Raw genomic sequence first — 18,048 nt, 5'->3', positions numbered from 1 at the left:
ATTTGAAAGTCAGTGAGGAAATAGTTAAACTTGGGAGACGTCATCCCATTTGGCAGTAAATCAGAGCTACAGATATCCTCTTTTAATCCCTGGAGAAACAGACCACGTTAAAAGTTAGTCACTTATGCATGTAATAAGCGGCAGTGGCAAAAATATACATTCACTGAACCCAACCCAACCTTGTCCTTATCCCCAACACCCCACTTAACCCTTGCCTTTTCTGGGCCCTTCCTTTCCCCAGTTCCATATTGTACCACCTACTTCTGCCTAAAGTGGCTTGCTGGCTCTCTTAACTTTGTTGTGATCACTGTCCACTCAACTCCACTGGGGGTTCTTTGTGGAAACACAAGATACGGAGAAGTCAGTCAGGACAGTCTAAAGTCTGGCCACAGCAGCACGAGGTCGGTGTGCCCTGACCCGTCTCGCTTGCTGACGCTGGCAATGGCAAGGAACAGACAGGCTGGCTAAGCAGCTGAAACTGAATATGCAATTTAGGTCTAAGCACGTCCCTGGGGTCTTGAACCATGCACCTGATGCACTTTTTTCACTTTAAGATCCAGGCATTCAGGGCGCAGCTCCCGGCAGCCGCAGAGAACCTGATACCTTTCCCAGAAAGGCTTTTGTATCTTGGTGCCCACAACTACCGGACCTCATGGCAGCCAGCTTAGCACCCAGAACCAGGAAGGCATACGAAGGGGGGTTTTGGGCCTACTGTAATTTCTTGGGGACAGATTGGGGGAGAGGTGGTACAACACGGGGCAGTGAAAGATGAGGTGCGCTGAAGGATGAGGGGAATTCAGTGGGAGCAACGTGCGTCATAAGGCGGCCATTTCTTTCTTTGCGCAAGCACAGTCTAGGGGGGATCCCACTAACACTTTCACAGTGAGGAAAGCTTTGAAAGGGTGGCAGCACTTCCAAGGATCTCAGCCGGACACTAGACAGCCAATTACGGTTAACACCTTGGTCACCATACTAAGGAGTCTGGGACTAGTTTGCAACAAAGAGTGTGAAGTTTTACTGTTCAGCACCGCCTTTACATTAGCATTTTATGGCGCATTTAGGGTTAGGAGCTGGTGTCCAAAAATAAGCAAGATGGGCAGGGGGGATTTCAGTTTAGCCATGCCAGGATACAAGGCAATTCCTTGTTCATATCCGTTCAGAAATCTAAGACCGATCAGGAGGCCAGGGGGGAAGGGGTGGTCCTGAATCGGGCACAAGGCAACCCTTGCTGCCCTATCACCAACTTAGAGGCCTTATTGGCGGGCAGGCCCAGGGGGGCAGGAGGGCCATTGGTAATTCATGGGGATGACACCCCACTCATGCGATTTCAATTTAAAAGGGTTATAGATATGGCAGTGATGGAGAGAGGTACAGAAGATTTTGTGTGTAACCCATTCAGATCAATCACCCCCATAACATAATAATATATTAATTTTGATTGCTATGTATTAATAAAAACACACACATTACATGTGGGAAACGCTTTTCACTAACAGGTTTAATTAACATAATAATGAGTGATGTAAAACGCATGTTTAATCTATTTTGTGCATTTAAGTGGTGTAATAATGCATGTCTGTGTTGTAATGTGTATTGTGCATTTGCATGTTGCTTTTCTGCTTCATTTTAATGGCTTGCAGTGTGATGCTTTTCTGCTAGTTAACAGTTTTAAAGGATAAATATTAGCACTGGTGGGTGGGGGGACAGAAAACACATATATTCTGTGTATTTACATTTTCCTTTTCTGTTTATCGTAGTTTTGGTTGGTTGCCAATTACAAAATGGCTTCGCTTTTCCCAGTTCTGCGCAGTACAACAACCTTACATCATTTTGCTGAGAGAAGCTCTTCAATGCTCTATGCATCACTGAAAAACTTTGCAACTTTAGCTGACTATGTTCGAGGTCACTTCATATGAATGCTGGTGAAGTGGCTCAGGGCCAAAATGATAACCACAAGAACAGCTAAATGTCTGCCAAGGACAAAAGCAAAGTGCCTTCCAAAAATGACAATGTGGAAATAGCTGAATCACTGAAAATGAACATGTAAAGACCTGATGAGAAACAGGAACTGTTGAACGTGTATTTATCAGTTTGTCAAACAAAGAAATTCACATACATCCTTGAAGTTGAGAAATCCATGGACAGTCAAATTTGGATCTGTCATTTTCTTTAATCAGGAAGCTACTCATTGACATCCTGAAAGTTAAACAATACATTGTCAAATAACGGACATCCTGGGAGCTAATAATTGCAATGTCATGACCAATCAGAGAAAGGGAAAATGGAAAGAGGTGAAACATTTTAGGGTAGAGAGCCAGCAAATACAGTATAAAAATCAGAGCAAAATTGGGGTTTAATGTCACAGTAGCTTAACGAAGAGAGATATGCTGTTTGCACTGCAGCTGTTTGCAGAGATGCTGCGAGCCTGAAACTATGCCAAAAGGCTCACTGATAACCCCTGTAGGTTGGAGATTCATAACGGGACACTAGGCCTGGGAAAGAGACTGCACCCGAGGAGGCCTGTGTTAGTAAGTATAGTTGGGGTTTAGTGCTGGGTAGGCAGGTTTTAGTGTAGAAATCTTTTGAATTTAATGCATGTTTTAACTTTGGTTCTCTGATCTTTTCATGCAGAATTTCTCTTTCAGCTGCATTGACCAAGGTTTAATGTTTTATTTTAGAGAATAATGGAATTAATATGAACCTGAATTATTTTCTCTTCATGATTTTATTAAACAGTTTTTCTTGATTTATTTTCTAAATAAATGGCAATGCTCACTGAAAATTAACAATGACAGAATAAATTATAATTTCTTTTATGCAAATTAATTATATAAAATCTTTTAAATGATTTCAGATGTTCTTGATTTTTTCAATTAATTATGCAAATCAATGTATTGTTGTAGTGAGGTTAAGCTGGTCTTGACAATCACCATCAACTTGCTCAACTAATTGGTCCATCGACCTAATTGGCGGGGTACATTGATGCATAGATTAGTTTAGTAGGATTATTGATGCAAACAACTGTTGGTGTTAAAATCTGTGCATAAAGGTATCCTGTCATAGGAGAGAATTCACTCAACCCATTTTGTTTATAGATATATTTGCAAGGGTCTGGGGTAAAGTGTGTTTGTGACTAGGTGTGTTGTACTTTGGTGTTATGGGCCCCACTGGAGTGACCTGGACCCTGGGTTGGTGATATTTCTGGGTGAGCGCTGCATCAGATTACTTGGTAGCAGATTAAGGGTTATTATTGACTAGTTTGGTGATTAGTGATGGTTATGTTTACTAGCTTAGTGTATATAGAACCCCTATATTCAAAGGTTAACGTATATAGAGTTTGATGTACAGAATTATGACTAACACCTGTTGAGTTCGTATTATGTTATATGTAGTCCTGAAAAGGCTTCAGAGGATTGCGTGAAGCTGGTTACTCTGTCTGCAGGCAGAGGAAGTGTGACAAGTGAAGTCGCACATCACATAGTCCGTTTCAAAGAAGTGATATTGTCGTATACTGCGGTGGTATCGTCGTATATCACTGTTTAGGGACACTACGTGTGAAAGGATAAATGCATAGCGAGAACAGTCCATAAAATCTTACCTTTCAAGTATAGGGATCATTGCGTATCCTTGTTTAAAACTTATCGCTGGGAGAGTAATAGAGCTTTACCTGAGCTTGTGAGAAGGGTAAAGGTTGAGGTAAGCGCTGCTTTATCGGCGATTTTCAAATTCTGTGGTAGAGAAGAGGTAAGCGATGTCTACTGGAAATACAGAATGCAGGGTGATTGAGAAAACTATCACTTTTGTTTAGCGAAACAGACAAATTGAGTTGTTTTGTGTAAGTTACTAACAGGTTCAGTTGTATATTTTGTAAATACGGCTTTTTGATAAACCTTGTAAAGGAGGGGTCAGTCGGTGCTGCAGAAGCCGTGCGCTGATGACGTCAAAAGTTTCGCGAAGGGATTGGTCCTTGTGACCAAGACACAGTAAGGGCTGATTGGTGCATCAGCGAAAGCAGCAAAGTAATTGGTTAAGCACTAAGAAGATGTATCTTGTTCTAATTGGTACGCTAGTGTAAACCGTGCTGTGATAGGCTGGTGTTACGCAACACAGTAACAGAAGAGTGTGCAATCTTCTGAAAGACAGGAATTTAACATAAAAATGTATTATATTGGTAAAGAGAGTAAAGTTTCACTGTTTGGAAAGGGAAAAAGATTGTTTGTGAAAGACAAGCCTGTAGTAAAACAGGAGTGGAGACTAGTCCCTCCCCTGAAAACGCCTATATCTCATATGGCAATGAAGTATGGCTAAAAGGGGCATCAGTTCCTCTAGGAGAGTGTACCATAATCTAGTTCTCTCTATCGTGTAAATCAAAAGAAGGAGTATTCTGAGTGATTCTGTCGTTTGCTCTGGAAATAAGCCTACAGAAAGGGCGGGAAATGTTGTGTGGATTGATTCCCTGACATGGTTGCCTTGTGCTGCTTGCTCTGGGAGAATGTATATCTTACGTAACGGAGCAGGACAATACTGGTCCGCCCTCCACACTATTTATTTAAATAGAATGCTATAATGTAACATGCACTCGCGGGGAATTAACAGTAAATAACGGAGCATTGAACTCTGCCCCGTCTTTTGAATCGACCGCTACCTTCACTAGTGGTCACCTGCTTGAGGATACTGTATATCTATACTAACGGAACATGCTCAAACAGGCCCGCCCCTGCAGTCTGTTGAAGTGTAAGAATGTTTTCATGCTCGTATATCGGGCACAGTACAACAACTAATAGTTCGTAGACATTGGACCCTCATAACACTGACATGTGAGGATTCATTACATCCCAGAGTTTACCAATGCTCTCTCATCTATATTTTTTTCAGCACTCTCTCATTATTTGGGCAAGTGGCTGCCGAGGGGGCTAATACCTAGGACTACTGGGGTATGTTATTTTTTAAATATACAGACTGTATCTATGTCACCCACATGCTGGCCCTACATTTGGGCACACCAATTCATTCAGGAGTACTAACACCAGATTACATATGTGTTTTTATGAGCAATCAGTTATCCACGTTGCCTACTTAGGTGATGTATTGTGATTTTGTGAGCTCTGTGGACACAGGGCACACCTGTAAATAAGCACATATCACAATGGGTTAACCACACTCTACTGCTACCGGACAATATTCTCTGGGGAATTAACACCAGAATACGCTCACTGCTGATGCCCGCTTTTTCCATTTCCTATATGTGCTCATTCCCGCACCCACACCGCAACTAGCTACACTAGAATGCCCGATTTTGGGTGCCTATGGAGACCTTATGCATGATACTTGGCATTTCTTAGAATCACATCTGAAACTCATATACAGGACAAAGTGTATGAAACATGTCAGGACGACGAATCACTACTGTCCTGATGAGATGCATGTTTTAATTGTATAGTCGTTTACTCTGGGTTTATATATTTTCTTTTTTCACAGGTTGGGCTTAGGTACAGAATTTGAACGTACCAGATAGCGCTAAGACGCTTGACACCTTGATGACAAAGGTACTGCAGGCTCACGGGCATTAGGCTCGGAACCTGCAACTTCAGATCCAACTTTTTGGTTTGATTATTATGATTTAGTCCTGAAGAAGCGCAGCTGGATCCATTAGGGACCACTCAATGCGCAAAACATGTTGACCCAGTAATTATATTTATATAAATAATTTCACTTCACTTATCTCTACACCCACACTCTTACCCTGAGATAGACATCTAGTATTACAGACGCTCCCCTATTATTTGATTTATATAGGGACATTCCTGGGATCACCTTTTAAACTGGCTAGCCAGACCCTTGAATAAATTGATTGATGGGTACTGTTTAGTCATTTTATTTTCACACTCACGCTATATATATCTTTTACACCAGGCTCTCAGACCCGCTTGCACAACTGCGGCATCTCCATCAAAAGAACTCCGCTAAAGAGCCCCCTTGTGGGGCCCGTGAGGGACTGCAGCGCCACCCACACGAGGAGCAACGCCCAATGATGACACAGGGCGCAGGTACGGTCTTCTGAGGGCACTAGGTCACCAAGAAGAATCAATCCACACAACATTTCCCGCCCTTCCTGTAGGCTTATTTCCAGAGCAAACGACAGAATCACTCAGAATACTCCTTCTTTTGATTTACACGATAGAGAGAGCTAGATTATGGTACACTCTCCTAGAGGAACTGATTCCCCTTTTTGTGTGTTAAATTATTAGCTTTGGGAGCAAGGGCACTGGACCTCAATCAATTCATTTTCTTATTTAAGCTTCCTGCCCCCCCTCCATTTGTGTATACAATGAAGTATGGCTGGCACACTTGCTTGTGGGTCAAGAATTGGGTGCAATATACGGAAAGTGATGGGGAGCTTGCATTTCCTCCAGATGGTTCTTTTAACATAAAGGTTTTGCGGCATTTGGGTGAAACAATGATGAAACTTAAGCCTAAACATAGATATAGACAATATGAAGCATTAATAGATTGGCAAGATGAGGCATATGAGAAAGAAAAACACAGATCAGAAAGAGGTTATGATTTTGGTTTGAATAAATATCAGAATAAGAATATTGAGGACAAAATATGTAGATGGGAACAGGTAGATGTACCAAATGATTTGTTTCCTGTCAGAAGTATGGGAGGATCTACAGGAGATAAAAATAAAGAGGAAGAGAAGCATGTTCAAATTTTAGACTGTAGAAAAGGTGACACAAAAGATGAATTGCTAGATTACATTCTGGATAACAGATCACCTCCATATCAAGGGGAGTCTGCAACAGTGGTGCCAAAGGCACTGCCAGCAGAAATTACAAAAGTTTTACCAAACTGTTCAGTTCCCATAGGGATTAATGCAATAACTAGACAGGAACCTGTTCAAATTAATAGTACAGTAATGAAGCAAGAACTCCTTCCAATGAGTAGTTGGCAAGAAAGACAAGTGATAAATAGGTCAAATAATGAAGAAGAAGAAAATGAATTAGTAGTCAAAACACGAGAATTGTTTGAAAGTTTAAAAGGACTGCCCATGAATATGGAAGCTTTAACAGTCCCAATGAATATAGATTCTGACATTTCTGTTGGCAAAAGTGAGGTAGGAAAAGAACATTCACTGACCATACCGTTAAATGAGGTAAAACCAGATCTTAAAAGAGAGTTATTATCTGAACGTGTCAGGAATAAACTCCCTAGTGTGTACGAATTAGATACAACAACAGATCTGACAAAAGCTTTGACTTAATCAAATGGAACTGAGATACTAGCTGAAAAACAGACTGGATGGTTGCAGGGAATGGAACCTAGAGAAAGATTAAAAGAAGTCTCTTTGGGTCTGACAAATGAGGAGTTGGGAGAGTGGGTACAAAGTGGCTATAGAAAAGATGCAGAATGCCAACAGATAGATATTGCAGAATTAAAAGTAGACATGGAGGAATTACATACTGGAAAGATAAGTATGAACAGATTAAAATGTTACCAGGATGAAGAGATACTCTTTCTAAGTAAAAACATTACCTGGAAAAATAAAAATTTGCAGGAAAATCTTGAAGAAGCTACCATTGAGACAGGAGTAGATATTTCCAAATGTAGGGATTTGCAAAAACCATATAGATCAAACTTCACAGAGAAGGGCATAGAAAATGTAAACAAAGCTGGAAGAAAAGCTAAAATTAAAGAAGTGCTGAGAAAAAGAAAGAAAGTTGAAAAATGGAGAAGCAGGTGGAGAAAGAAGAAAAAATTAATAGCTGATAGGGGATCGTTAGCAGTTCCTGCTGCTCACAAATGTGAAACTGACTACATTACCAGAGGGAATTGGTTTGCAGATGAATTGGCAACATATTGCACAAAACAAGATTGTTATTTGAATCAGACATGGGCAAAGAAATACACTTTTTCCCAATATCACATGCTTACTAACACAGTAGAAACATTGGAAGTAGTGAGGAAAGTGCAGGATCAGGCAAGTGATGAGGAAAAAGAAACATGGGTAAGAGAAGGTTGCACAGAAAAAGAAGAAAATTATGTTTGGCCCTACCAACATGAAAGAGCTGTTATGCCCAATAGTATGTTTGCCCATTTTGCACATATGTATCATAGACAGGCATACACAGATAAGGAAACTGATCTTGCCAACAAAGTTATCAGTCTGATATGTGAAATACTGAGCACTAAAAAGAAACTGTATTGTGCCTATTGTCCAAAAGCTTCTGGAGTTGGTGAACAGGTGATTGGCACAATGAAGATCAAATTAGCAAAAATGTGTGATTCCACTGACTTGAACTGGCTGGATGCTTTGCCCCTAGTTCTAGTGACCATGAGAAATACAAATGATAGAAGGACAGATTTAAATCCTTACAAGATACTAATGGGACACGCAATGAGAAAAACACATATACCTGGTCAACATGACAGGCCACTGAGAAATAGACTGCATATTTTGGACACATCTTCAGAATCAGGTGCTAAGCAATCAGAAGCTGGTTACACAAGAGAAACAGACTGTAAAACTGGTGATTTAAGACCAACAGACTGCGAGAGTCAATGTCAATGTCAATGTCAAAGATTTTTATATAGCGCAACTTATCACCGGAAGGTCTGAAGGGGCTTGCAGCATAGGAACGTCAGATGGAAAAAATGGCAAAGTCGAACAGCAACTGAAGACGGCTAGCCAAAGGGGGACAATTACTTAGGGAAGAGCCAGGTTTTCAAGGCTTTACGGAATCATTTGTGCTCAACAATGGAAACGAGGTGGGAGGGCAGTTTGTTCCAGAGTGACGGGGCAAGGTAGGAGAAAGAGCGCTGCCCATACCTGCGTGCACGGGGTTGTGTCAGTAAAGACTTAGTGCTGGGCCTTAGGGACCTCATGGGGGCATACCAATGAAGTTTTTTTGCAGATATTGAGGCCCTTTGTTGTGCAAGGAATTGTGAGTAAGACACAAGATCTTAAAGTAACTTCCTTGACGAATGGGGAGCCAGTGCAATTTTTTCAGACACGGCGATGAGGCAGTTCTGGGAGGTAAATCCAGGACTAGTCTGGCCGCAGTGTTCTGTAAGGTTTGCAGCTTTATCAGTAGGTCCTCATTCAAGCCGTAGTACATGGCATTGAGTAACTGTGTAATCCCAGAGCAATCAAGGGTTCATAAATGATTTGTAGTTATACTGATGCTTTTATCAGTTTGGCGCTGCATTCGTCGCATGTAGTCTAACCGTGCCTTGTCAAAACCGTGTCCATGTGGTGGGTAGAAGAATCTAACCAACAGAATGTGCGCACATTCTGTTGGTTAGATTCTTCTACCCTCCACATGGACACAGTAGTACATGGCATTGCCATAATCAAGATGGCTGATGATGAGGCATAGGACCAAAGGTTTTCTGGCTTCAGGAAGCCATCTGAAAAAACCTCCTTAACCTGCGCATTATACCATAACAGTTGCCAGTCACCTTGGCGACATGATTTTTCATAGACAGAGTGCTGTCTAGAATGATTCCTAAGTTGCGGACCACCAGTTTGGGGGCCGGACATACTCCCAGTTCCGCGGGCCACCACTCCTGCGTCCAGCACCTCTCTGCCTTCCCGAACAAGATGATTTCTGTCTTGCCTGCATTCAGTTGGAGTTTGTTGTTCCTCATCCAGCTGCTGATCTTGACCATACAGTTTTTAAAGCGTGCGCAGATGCCGACGGGATCCACGCCACACGTAATCAGCAGCTGGGTGTCATCGGCATATGACAAAGTTTCAAAACCGTAGGAGTTAATGATTTTAGCCAAGGAAGTCAGGTACAAGTTAAAAAGCAACAGGCTCAGAATCGACCCCTGGGGTACCCCCACAGTTACAGGACGACTACCAGAGACCAGGGTGTCGACTCAAACGGTGGTGAGGCGGCCTGTGAGGTAGTCCTTAATCTAACCCAGGGCCTCTCCTCTGACACCTATCTCCCACAGCCGGTGTTTCAAAATACTGTGGGAGATGGTGTCAAATGCCGCAGAGAGGTCCAGGAGGATCAGAATGGCTGATTTGCCCCTATCCACCGCGAGTCTGATGTTATCCACAATCTCAACAACAGCCGTCTCTGTACTGTGGGCGGCCCGAAAGCCGGACTGAGAAGGATCTAGAACTCCACGTGCTTCAATATATACCGTCAACCGGTTGCTGACAAGCAGTTCCAGTACCTTTCCGAAAAAAGGTAACAAAGAAATTGGCCGATAATGGGAAGGCAGAGTAGTATCGTCAGCAGGTTTCTTCAAAATTCGCTTCACTTGAGCATGCTTCCACTTTAAGGGAACAATGGCTTGTTCAAGTGAAGCATTGAATATGGCCGTGAGGCAATTGGCTAACAAGGGCATAATTTTAGTACAATGGCGTGGTTGAAATAGGTCCATTGGGGAGCCCGATTTTATTTTGTTTAGGCCCTCCAGGGTTTCCTTGACAGTGATCGGGGTGAATTCCATCAAACAGGAGACTTCATTATAGACCCCCTCTGGTGGTGAAAACCCCAGATCACTGTCTGGCATGGGCAGATCTGAGTCTGTAATGGGGAAAGCAGAGTAGATTGATTTAATTTTGCTCTCAAAAAACTCAGCCATTGATTCCACCCTTTTTTGAGAGGGACTAAATAGAGATTGTTCGGCAGAATGAGGAGACGTAAATTCTTTCAATATTTTATATAATTCCTTACTGGAACTTGCCGAAGTGTTTATACGCTGGGTCAAGTAGGCTTTCTTGGCCGTTTTGATTCTTTTCACATAACTTGAGTGTAATAATTTGTACTGGGCTCTATCCTCCTTCGGTTTAGTTTTTCACCAGTCTGCTGGCTTGTTTGTCTTTCTTTAGGTCCGTCGTAAGCATGGTGTAAGACTTAATGATTTTTCACCTGACAACATTTTAACAGAACTAGGACAACCGACACAGAGACCAAATCTGAAGTACAAGTCACTGGAATGGACATATATGGCACTTCCTGATGTACAAGAGGAAGTGGATAGCCTGGAAAGTCTGAGAGTGACTGCACAAGAGGTGGTCAAGGAAGAAGAACATTCAGAAATCCTGGGAGTTATCTTATCTGACACTAGAAGAGGCAAGGATGATCAGGAAATTCTAAACAAAAACTGCAAACCTATAGATAGGGATGATTTACAAATCAATTCAGGGATTACTTGAGGGGACTATAACAGTGTTACAGAAAACAATTCTGGGTTTAGCACACAAGACGAAGACAATTTTTTTTGATGAACCATTTCCAAGTAGTTAAAATAAAAGAAGGGGCAAAGGACTGAAAGTCATTCAAGTGTGGAAACACACTTTGTACAGACAGTACATATTTAGTAGATTAGATTTATAGGATAACTTAGATACCATAGTAAATATAACATGTTTTGCTTTAGGTATAAGATGTGTTTATGTTGTATCATTTTTTCCTAATGAGACTGTCAACAATGTACCAATAGTTGCCACCAGTAGATAGAATTGCACTTCATAAGGATAAGTACATTTCAGATTTAGAACTAAAGATAACATTTTTGTCGAGAACAAGGAAATTAGAAAGAATTTGCTGAACTAACAAAAATTATTGAGAAGAAGTGTCTGATCTAATAAAATTTAGTGGAATGAATGGGTGGTTTTGGGTTTTGGTGATGATTCACAAATCGTTTGAGGTATTCAAGATTTGTGATCATCAAAGGAGAGAAAATGATGGAGCGAGGTACAGAAGATTTTGTGTGTACCCCATTCAGATCAATCACCCCCATAACATAGTAATATATTAATTTTGATTGCTGTGTATTAATAAAAACACACACATTATATGTGGGAAATGCTTTGCACTAACAGGTTTAATTATCATATTAATTAGTGATGTAAAACACATGTTTAATCTATTTTGTGCATTTAAGTGGTGTAATAATGCATGTCTGTGTTGTAATGTGCTTTGTGCATTTGCATGCTGCTTTTCTGCTTCATTTTAATGGCTTCCAGTGTGATGCTTTTCTGCTAGGTAACAGTTTTAAAGGATAAATATTAGCACTGGTGGGTGGGGGGACAGAACACACATATATTCTGTGCATTTATATTTTCTTTTTCTGTTTATCGTAGTTTTGGTTGGTTGCCAATTCCAAAACGGCTTCGCTTTTCCCGGTTCTGCGCAGTAGAACAACCTTACATAATTTTGCTGAGAGAAGCTCTTCAATGCTCTATGCTTCACTGAAAAACTTTGCAACTTTAGCTGACTATGTTCGAGGTCACTTGATATGAATGCTGGTGAAGTGGCTGAGGGCCAAAATGATAACCACGAAAACAGCTGAATGTCTGCTAAGGACAAAAGCAAAGTGCCTTCCAAAGTGATAAATAGGTCAAATAATGAAGAAGAAGAAAATTAATTAGTAGTCAAAACACGAGAATTGTCTGAAAGTTTAAAAGGACTGCCCATGAATATGGAAGCTTTAACAGTCCCAATGAATATAGATTCTGACATTTCTGTTGGCAAAAGTGAGGTAGGAAAAGAACATTCACTGACCATACCGTTAAATGAGGTAAAACCAGATCTTAAAAGAGAGTTATTATCTGAACGTGTCAGGAATAAACTCCCTAGTGTGTACGAATTAGATACAACAACAGATCTGACAAAAGCTTTGACTTAATCAAATGGAACTGAGATACTAGCTGAAAAACAGACTGGATGGTTGCAGGGAACGGAACCTAGAGAAAGATTAAAAGAAGTCTCTTTGGGTCTGACAAATGAGGAGTTGGGAGAGTGGGTACAAAGTGGCTATAGAAAAGATGCAGAATGCCAACAGATAGATATTGCAGAATTAAAAGTAGACATGGAGGAATTACATACTGGAAAGATAAGTATGAACAGATTAAAATGTTACCAGGATGAAGAGATACTCTTTCTAAGTAAAAACATTACCTGGAAAAATAAAAATTTGCAGGAAAATCTTGAAGAAGCTACCATTGAGACAGGAGTAGATATTTCCAAATGTAGGGATTTGCAAAAACCATATAGATCAAACTTCACAGAGAAGGGCATAGAAAATGTAAACAAAGCTGGAAGAAAAGCTAAAATTAAAGAAGTGCTGAGAAAAAGAAAGAAAGTTGAAAAATGGAGAAGCAGGTGGAGAAAGAAGAAAAAATTAATAGCTGATAGGGGATCGTTAGCAGTTCCTGCTGCTCACAAATGTGAAACTGACTACATTACCAGAGGGAATTGGTTTGCAGATGAATTGGCAACATATTGCACAAAACAAGATTGTTATTTGAATCAGACATGGGCAAAGAAATACACTTTTTCCCAATATCACATGCTTACTAACACAGTAGAAACATGGGAAGTAGTGAGGAAAGTGCAGGATCAGGCAAGTGATGAGGAAAAAGAAACATGGGTAAGAGAAGGTTGCACAGAAAAAGAAGAAAATTATGTTTGGCCCTACCAACATGAAAGAGCTGTTATGCCCAATAGTATGTTTGCCCATTTTGCACATATGTATCATAGACAGGCACACACAGATAAGGAAACTGATCTTGCCAACAAAGTTATCAGTCTGATATGTGAAATACTGAGCACTAAAAAGAAACTGTATTGTGCCTATTGTCCAAAAGCTTCTGGAGTTGGTGAACAGGTGATTGGCACAATGAAGATCAAATTAGCAAAAATGTGTGATTCCACTGACTTGAACTGGCTGGATGCTTTGCCCCTAGTTCTAGTGACCATGAGAAATACAAATGATAGAAGGACAGATTTAAATCCTTACAAGATACTAATGGGACACGCAATGAGAAAAACACATATACCTGGTCAACATGACAGGCCACTGAGAAATAGACTGCATATTTTGGATACATCTTCAGAATCAGGTGCTAAGCAATCAGAAGCTGGTTACACAAGAGAAACAGACTGTAAAACTGGTGATTTAAGACCAACAGACTGCGAGAGTCAATGTCAATGTCAATGTCAAAGATTTTTATATAGCGCAACTTATCACCGGAAGGTCTGAAGGGGCTTGCAGCATAGGAACGTCAGATGGAAAAAATGGCAAAGTCGAACAGCAACTGAAGACGGCTAGCCAAAGGGGGACAATTACTTAGGGAAGAGCCAGGTTTTCAAGGCTTTACGGAATCATTTGTGCTCAACAATGGAAACGAGGTGGGAGGGCAGTTTGTTCCAGAGTGACGGGGCAAGGTAGGAGAAAGAGCGCTGCCCATACCTGCGTGCGCGGGGTTGTGTCAGTAAAGACTTAGTGCTGGGCCTTAGGGACCTCATGGGGGCATACCAATGAAGTTTATTTGCAGATATTGAGGCCCTTTGTTGTGCAAGGAATTGTGAGTAAGACACAAGATCTTAAAGTAACTTCCTTGACGAATGGGGAGCCAGTGCAATTTTTTCAGACACGGCGATGAGGCAGTTCTGGGAGGTAAATCCAGGACTAGTCTGGCCGCAGTGTTCTGTAAGGTTTGCAGCTTTATCAGTAGGTCCTCATTCAAGCCGTAGTACATGGCATTGAGTAACTGTGTAATCCCAGAGCAATCAAGGGTTCATAAATGATTTGTAGTTATACTGATGCTTTTATCAGTTTGGCGCTGCATTCGTCGCATGTAGTCTAACCGTGCCTTGTCAAAACCGTGTCCATGTGGTGGGTAGAAGAATCTAACCAACAGAATGTGCGCACATTCTGTTGGTTAGATTCTTCTACCCTCCACATGGACACAGTAGTACATGGCATTGCCATAATCAAGATGGCTGATGATGAGGCATAGGACCAAAGGTTTTCTGGCTTCAGGAAGCCATCTGAAAAAACCTCCTTAACCTGCGCATTATACCATAACAGTTGCCAGTCACCTTGGCGACATGATTTTTCATAGACAGAGTGCTGTCTAGAATGATTCCTAAGTTGCGGACCACCAGTTTGGGGGCCGGACATACTCCCAGTTCCGCGGGCCACCACTCCTGCGTCCAGCACCTCTCTGCCTTCCCGAACAAGATGATTTCTGTCTTGCCTGCATTCAGTTGGAGTTTGTTGTTCCTCATCCAGCTGCTGATCTTGACCATACAGTTTTTAAAGCGTGCGCAGATGCCGACGGGATCCACGCCACACGTAATCAGCAGCTGGGTGTCATCGGCATATGACAAAGTTTCAAAACTGTAGGAGTTAATGATTTTAGCTAAGGAAGTCAGGTACAAGTTAAAAAGCAACAGGCTCAGAATCGACCCCTGGGGTACCCCCACAGTTACAGGACGACTACCAGAGACCAGGGTGTCGACTCAAACGGTGGTGAGGCGGCCTGTGAGGTAGTCCTTAATCTAACCCAGGGCCTCTCCTCTGACACCTATCTCCCACAGCCGGTGTTTCAAAATACTGTGGGAGATGGTGTCAAATGCCGCAGAGAGGTCCAGGAGGATAAGAATGGCTGATTTGCCCCTATCCACCGCGAGTCTGATGTTATCCACAATCTCAACAACAGCCGTCTCTGTACTGTGGGCGGCCCGAAAGCCGGACTGAGAAGGATCTAGAACTCCACGTGCTTCAATATATACCGTCAACTGGTTGCTGACAAGCAGTTCCAGTACCTTTCCGAAAAAAGGTAACAAAGAAATTGGCCGATAATGGGAAGGCAGAGTAGTATCGTCAGCAGGTTTCTTCAAAATTCGCTTCACTTGAGCATGCTTCCACTTTAAGGGAACAATGGCTTGTTCAAGTGAAGCATTGAATATGGCCGTGAGGCAATTGGCTAACAAGGGCATAATTTTAGTACAATAGCGTGGTTGAAATAGGTCCATTGGGGAGCCCGATTTTATTTTGTTTAGGCCCTCCAGGGTTTCCTTGACAGTGATCGGGGTGAATTCCATCAAACAGGAGACTTCATTATAGACCCCCTCTGGTGGTGAAAACCCCAGATCACTGTCTGGCATGGGCAGATCTGAGTCTGTAATGGGGAAAGCAGAGTAGATTGATTTAATTTTGCTCTCAAAAAACTCAGCCATTGATTCCACCCATTTTTGAGAGGGACTAAATAGAGATTGTTCGGCAGAATGAGGAGACGTAAATTCTTTCAATATTTTATATAATTCCTTACTGGAACTTGCCGAAGTGTTTATACGCTGGGTCAAGTAGGCTTTCTTGGCCGTTTTGATTCTTTTCACATAACTTGAGTGTAATAATTTGTACTGGGCTCTATCCTCCTTCGGTTTAGTTTTTCACCAGTCTGCTGGCTTGTTTGTCTTTCTTTAGGTCCGTCGTAAGCATGGTGTAAGACTTAATGATTTTTCACCTGACAACATTTTAACAGAACTAGGACAACCGACACAGAGACCAAATCTGAAGTACAAGTCACTGGAATGGACATATATGGCACTTCCTGATGTACAAGAGGAAGTGGATAGCCTGGAAAGTCTGAGAGTGACTGCACAAGAGGTGGTCAAGGAAGAAGAACATTCAGAAATCCTGGGAGTTATCTTATCTGACACTAGAAGAGGCAAGGATGATCAGGAAATTCTAAACAAAAACTGCAAACCTATAGATAGGGATGATTTACAAATCAATTCAGGGATTACTTGAGGGGACTATAACAGTGTTACAGAAAACAATTCTGGGTTTAGCACACAAGACGAAGACAATTTTTTTTGATGAACCATTTCCAAGTAGTTAAAATAAAAGAAGGGGCAAAGGACTGAAAGTCATTCAAGTGTGGAAACACACTTTGTACAGACAGTACATATTTAGTAGATTAGATTTATAGGATAACTTAGATACCATAGTAAATATAACATGTTTTGCTTTAGGTATAAGATGTGTTTATGTTGTATCATTTTTTCCTAATGAGACTGTCAACAATGTACCAATAGTTGCCACCAGTAGATAGAATTGCACTTCATAAGGATAAGTACATTTCAGATTTAGAACTAAAGATAACATTTTTGTCGAGAACAAGGAAATTAGAAAGAATTTGCTGAACTAACAAAAATTATTGAGAAGAAGTGTCTGATCTAATAAAATTTAGTGGAATGAATGGGTGGTTTTGGGTTTTGGTGATGATTCACAAATCGTTTGAGGTATTCAAGATTTGTGATCATCAAAGGAGAGAAAATGATGGAGCGAGGTACAGAAGATTTTGTGTGTACCCCATTCAGATCAATCACCCCCATAACATAGTAATATATTAATTTTGATTGCTGTGTATTAATAAAAACACACACATTATATGTGGGAAATGCTTTGCACTAACAGGTTTAATTATCATATTAATTAGTGATGTAAAACACATGTTTAATCTATTTTGTGCATTTAAGTGGTGTAATAATGCATGTCTGTGTTGTAATGTGCTTTGTGCATTTGCATGCTGCTTTTCTGCTTCATTTTAATGGCTTCCAGTGTGATGCTTTTCTGCTAGGTAACAGTTTTAAAGGATAAATATTAGCACTGGTGGGTGGGGGGACAGAACACACATATATTCTGTGCATTTATATTTTCTTTTTCTGTTTATCGTAGTTTTGGTTGGTTGCCAATTCCAAAACGGCTTCGCTTTTCCCGGTTCTGCGCAGTAGAACAACCTTACATAATTTTGCTGAGAGAAGCTCTTCAATGCTCTATGCTTCACTGAAAAACTTTGCAACTTTAGCTGACTATGTTCGAGGTCACTTGATATGAATGCTGGTGAAGTGGCTGAGGGCCAAAATGATAACCACGAAAACAGCTGAATGTCTGCTAAGGACAAAAGCAAAGTGCCTTCCAAAGTGATAAATAGGTCAAATAATGAAGAAGAAGAAAATTAATTAGTAGTCAAAACACGAGAATTGTCTGAAAGTTTAAAAGGACTGCCCATGAATATGGAAGCTTTAACAGTCCCAATGAATATAGATTCTGACATTTCTGTTGGCAAAAGTGAGGTAGGAAAAGAACATTCACTGACCATACCGTTAAATGAGGTAAAACCAGATCTTAAAAGAGAGTTATTATCTGAACGTGTCAGGAATAAACTCCCTAGTGTGTACGAATTAGATACAACAACAGATCTGACAAAAGCTTTGACTTAATCAA

The 18,048-nt window shown here is 41.1% G+C and overlaps 1 protein-coding gene across 1 annotated transcript; it reads left to right on the top strand.

Annotated features, from left to right (window-relative positions):
• Nucleotides 1-13,317: 13,317 nt before the first annotated feature.
• On the top strand, nucleotides 13,318-16,569 carry LOC147678036 (uncharacterized). Its single transcript, XM_086945936.1, has 3 exons — nucleotides 13,318-13,948; nucleotides 15,476-15,483; nucleotides 16,255-16,569. The coding sequence occupies exons 1-3, from the start codon at nucleotides 13,318-13,320 to the stop codon at nucleotides 16,567-16,569; spliced, it is 954 nt and encodes a 317-aa protein (XP_086802062.1).
• Nucleotides 16,570-18,048: the final 1,479 nt, after the last annotated feature.

The sequence above is a fragment of the Lissotriton vulgaris genome, chromosome 12 (assembly GCF_964263255.1).
Source record: "Lissotriton vulgaris chromosome 12, aLisVul1.2, whole genome shotgun sequence".
Classification (NCBI taxonomy): Eukaryota; Metazoa; Chordata; class Amphibia; order Caudata; family Salamandridae; genus Lissotriton; species Lissotriton vulgaris.
The sequence above is the reverse complement of the archived record's forward strand: the minus strand, read 5'-3'. Positions and strand labels throughout refer to the sequence as shown.

Excerpts from the sequence above, each read along its gene's own strand:
- LOC147678036 (XM_086945936.1), top strand. The coding sequence starts at position 13,318 with ATGCTTACTAACACAGTAGAAACATGGGAAGTAGTGAGGAAAGTGCAG.